Source organism: Hippoglossus hippoglossus, chromosome 7, assembly GCF_009819705.1.
Source record: "Hippoglossus hippoglossus isolate fHipHip1 chromosome 7, fHipHip1.pri, whole genome shotgun sequence".
Taxonomy (NCBI): Eukaryota; Metazoa; Chordata; class Actinopteri; order Pleuronectiformes; family Pleuronectidae; genus Hippoglossus; species Hippoglossus hippoglossus.
Window position 1 is genome coordinate 23,688,191 of NC_047157.1, and position 3,867 is coordinate 23,692,057.

At 45.4% G+C, this 3,867-nt stretch overlaps 1 protein-coding gene across 2 annotated transcripts; it reads left to right on the forward strand.

Annotated features, from left to right (window-relative positions):
• Positions 1–728: 728 nt before the first annotated feature.
• Positions 729–2,403, forward strand: tcf15 (transcription factor 15). 2 transcript variants are annotated; one of them, XR_004614403.1, is made up of 3 exons: positions 729–1,494; positions 2,024–2,161; positions 2,222–2,403. XR_004614403.1 is itself a non-coding variant. In XM_034590356.1 (2 exons), the coding sequence occupies exons 1-2, from the start codon at positions 1,024–1,026 to the stop codon at positions 2,084–2,086; spliced, it is 534 nt and encodes a 177-aa protein (XP_034446247.1). In that variant the 5' UTR covers positions 729–1,023; the 3' UTR covers positions 2,087–2,210. The 2 variants fall into 2 exon arrangements, 1 of the variants encoding a protein (XP_034446247.1); XM_034590356.1 differs by lacking the exon at positions 2,222–2,403 and having other exon boundaries at positions 2,024–2,210.
• Positions 2,404–3,867: the final 1,464 nt, after the last annotated feature.

Below are 3,867 nucleotides of genomic sequence, written 5' to 3' on the forward strand. Positions count from 1 at the left end.
TCTATTTTATGGCACTATCCCTGGTATTATTATACAGGCCAACATTTTCATGTATTTGTCTTTTTGCTTTTACATTGAAAAGAAATGTTCGGTTTATACAAAAGATGCATTTCCATCAGATAAACTCTGTACAGTATAAAGTTACTTCAGCCTTCACTGCAAGTCAATAAGTAATTTGCTATTACACATAAGTTTATCAATGCATGAGTCTTAATAATATAGTTTTTTGTCCATCGTTGCACATCTTGTTCCCCGTTGCACTACTGTCTTGCAGTTTAATTCTATTTGCACACAGTATTTGCTAGTTTCTTGTCGTCTGTAGTTAATTATATGTCTATCAAGTTCCTAGTGTGTGTACACATGGCAAATAAAGCTGATTCTGAATATGTTGTAATATAAAATTCCGTGATGCTGTTCTTCTTCTGAGAACTTTTACTTTTTATATGCTAACGTACCTTCAATGCAAAAGTATTCTGTACTTAAATAGGATTATTATTGTTGTTGAAAGACGTGTATATCACTCCCAACACTGTATACATGTATATCTTACTGAATATAGTGTGTGTTGTGATACTTCAGTCTGCTAAAGTATAAAATAATAAAGAATAACAATCGGTTTCTGTTTGAAAAGTGTGATATTAAATTGCCAAAAGCAAATCTCAAGCATTTCCGGGAGTCACAATCTTTAAGTAGGTTCGACTGGTACAAGCAGGATGTGACTCTTTAAGCATTAGTCGTGTTTGTGTGTAATTATTGTGCACAGTTGTGTGATTTATCCACGCTGAGCTGCAGAATGAGTCCAGCTGTTGTCGAGCAGCTACTGTAACTTTGCTGCTGCAGCTCCTCCCATCCAGCTATAAGAGCCCAGCTGACCAGGTACAGCGTCCATCCCCAACATGCACCAGTGAAACCTCATGAAAACACGTCTTTTTCCCACAGGTGGTTGTCTGCAGCCTTGGAGTCAAACTGAGATGTAGCACAGGTCCTGGATTAAACAGAGGATTTGGGAGCTGGTGACTCTGGATGATGACTTTCGCCATGTTGCGGCCTGCGGCGACGCACTTGATCTACTCAGACTTCTCCCTCATGTCCGAGGACGACGAGAACCGCAGCGAGAGCGACGGCAGCTCGGAGCAAAGTTACTGCGAGTCCGGCGAGAAACGCAGGCGCGACGCGGAGGGAGACTCCCCGGTGGTGGTGAAGCAGAGGAGCGCGGCCAACGCCAGGGAGCGAGGCCGGACCCAGAGCGTCAACGGCGCCTTCACAGCCCTGCGGACCCTCATCCCCACCGAGCCGGTGGACAGAAAGCTCTCCAAGATCGAGACCCTGCGCCTGGCATCGAGCTACATCTCACATTTGGCCAACGTGCTGCTCATCGGGGACGGCGGCGCGGACGGACAGCCGTGCCTCGGCGCGATGCATGTGCAGGGGGAGAGCGGGGCGAAGCAGCCGAGGACCATCTGCACCTTCTGCTTGAGCACCCAGAGGAAAGGGGTAAATACAGTTTAATGCCTCCGTCATTCAAACTGGCTGGAAACTCAGTGCATCTGAAATAAAACTGATGTGTTTAAATGCTTGGATTTCATCACAGATTCATCATCTTCAAACCCAAACTCGTTATTTTTGTGACCTAATTGTGTTTTATAAGATATTTGCCAATGAAGCATCTGCGTATCTTTTTAAACTTGACCACTTCATCTCACTTTAACTGCAGCTCTCTGTGCGTAAAAGAGCCTTTTACGCACTGCACATGTCTTGGCGCTCACTGCAAATCTAGACTGTCACACACAGATGGTTGTAGTTTTTATTTTACTGGAGTAACTTCAACATCATTATTCCTCTGCCTCCTACATGTAGAAATTAATTTGACATGAAACACTGTGGTTGTAAATGAGTTGTTTATGTATAGAAGAAGAAAATGAATCATATGTTTGTTTAGCTGTAACACAACAGTGACTTCTGGTTCAGATAAATACAAATATTGTTAAATCTTTATTTAACTGTGACATTTGTTTATTTGCAGATTAAAGATGGAAAAGACTGTTTGAAAATGCGAGGACTGGGTCCACTGCGGATGAGACGCTGACTGGAGGAACATCAGCAACCTGAAAATAATCAAAGAGTTTCTCAGGGAAGAGTCAAAGCTGGAGTTACAACACAGACAGACACACACACAGACACACACACACACACACACACACACACACACACACACACACACACACACACACACACACACACACACACACTCACACACACAGTATGTACACATGCTGGATCAAATGATCGAAGAGGAGAAAGACTATTTATACTTGACTGAGAATTTCTAAGCATAAGCCTTTCAAGGATGCCGTGCATTCGTTTGAAACTTATGAGTTTTTTGTCTTTTTTTTGTTTTTTCAAAAGTTTTAAATAAAATATATTTTATCAAAAAATAAAAGTGCCTTATTCCACTGATTCGTGTAAAAATGAAGTTTTTCAGACACCAAACAGTAGAGCTCTGTTATGGTGACTGGGATGATGCAGATGATGGAGATTCAAAAAAACCAAAATGTTTATGTCCTTGGAGAACAGTCTCTGTTTCAGGTTGGCTGGTGTTGGAGAAACAAAGCTCTCATTTCACAACAGCAGCTGCAACAATTGTTTTCTACTCGAAAAAAAACTAAAATCTCTGTTCAGAAAGTTTAATATTTCTTTTTTTTGACAACTGAAAGTTCAGCGAACAAAGTGTATTCATCTTTAGCTGTTTGCAAACATGCAGTAGATCGTCCTAATCGCTTATTTAGAGGGATGAATGTCTTTATGGAAACATGTCACACACCCACCCACCCACACACACACACACACACACACACACACACACACACACACACACACACACATTTCCATTGTTTCCAGTAATGTTGTCCAAGGCGTTGTTTATGAAGCCGGCGGAGCCACGGCAAAGGCTCGGGGGGGTTTCTGGTGTCATTGCCTGGCGTATTATTTTGTCCCAAACCTCACGATTGGTGTTTTTTGAAGTCTGTTATCGATTAGTCACGGCAAATAGTAGCCGGCTCTGCGCTCGGAGCCCCCAACACAGCTGTTGGTATGTCAGGGGGATAAATCACTGCTGTCGGCCCAATGGGCAGGGAGAGATGGGGTGAGAGGTCAGAGGTCACGCTGGAGCGCAGACGTGAAACCCCGTCGACTCGTAATCATCGCAAGACTCATGCTCTCACTATCGCTGTCATCGCCACGGATAATTACTGTTTTTCTTACTTTCTTACAGTTGACCGGAAAAGTTTGTTGTAATTTATTTCTCATTACATCGTCACGTTTCTCTCAGTGTCAAGAGTCGACTGGAAAACATTTCCGAACCGGCGCTGAGCTCAGGCAGCCGAGTCTTTTCCGTCTCCTCCAGTCGGACTGAGCCGCTCTAACAGGCAGATTGAGGCTCAGACGCTCAGACAGCTGAGGCCGAGCTCCTGTCGGGAATCAAACCGCAAACTCAGTCCTCAAAATGACAGCGGAGGGGTTCCTCGGCAGCACATGCAGGAGGCTGTGCGGAGAGAGACTTTCAAAGCAGTGTTTAAAGGTGCATGCAGGGGGGGGGGGGGCAAGCTCCCCTCCCCCTCCCCCACCTGCCCTGTCAGGCTAATTAGAATTTGCTGTGCCAAGTTCTCCATGCTCGGGGCCCGGGGCCTCCCCCAAACGGCTCCCCAAGGCTCCCCCCGGCAGGAAGATGTCACGGAGGCACAGGAAGGGAAAACAACGCCCCACCGACCCCTCTGAGCAACTCTCTGTGCGGCGGGCTTTGGGTCAGCGCCAGTCTTGACATCATCCAGCGCTGGGACCCAGATGTACGGCCTCTCCGGTGGTACTTTG

Coding starts and splice junctions, on each gene's coding strand:
- tcf15 (XM_034590356.1), top strand. CDS start 1,024: ATGATGACTTTCGCCATGTTGCGGCCTGCGGCGACGCACTTGATCTAC. Junction 1,495..2,023: donor TGAGCACCCAGAGGAAAGGG/GTAAATACAGTT, acceptor GTTTATTTGCAG/ATTAAAGATGGAAAAGACTG.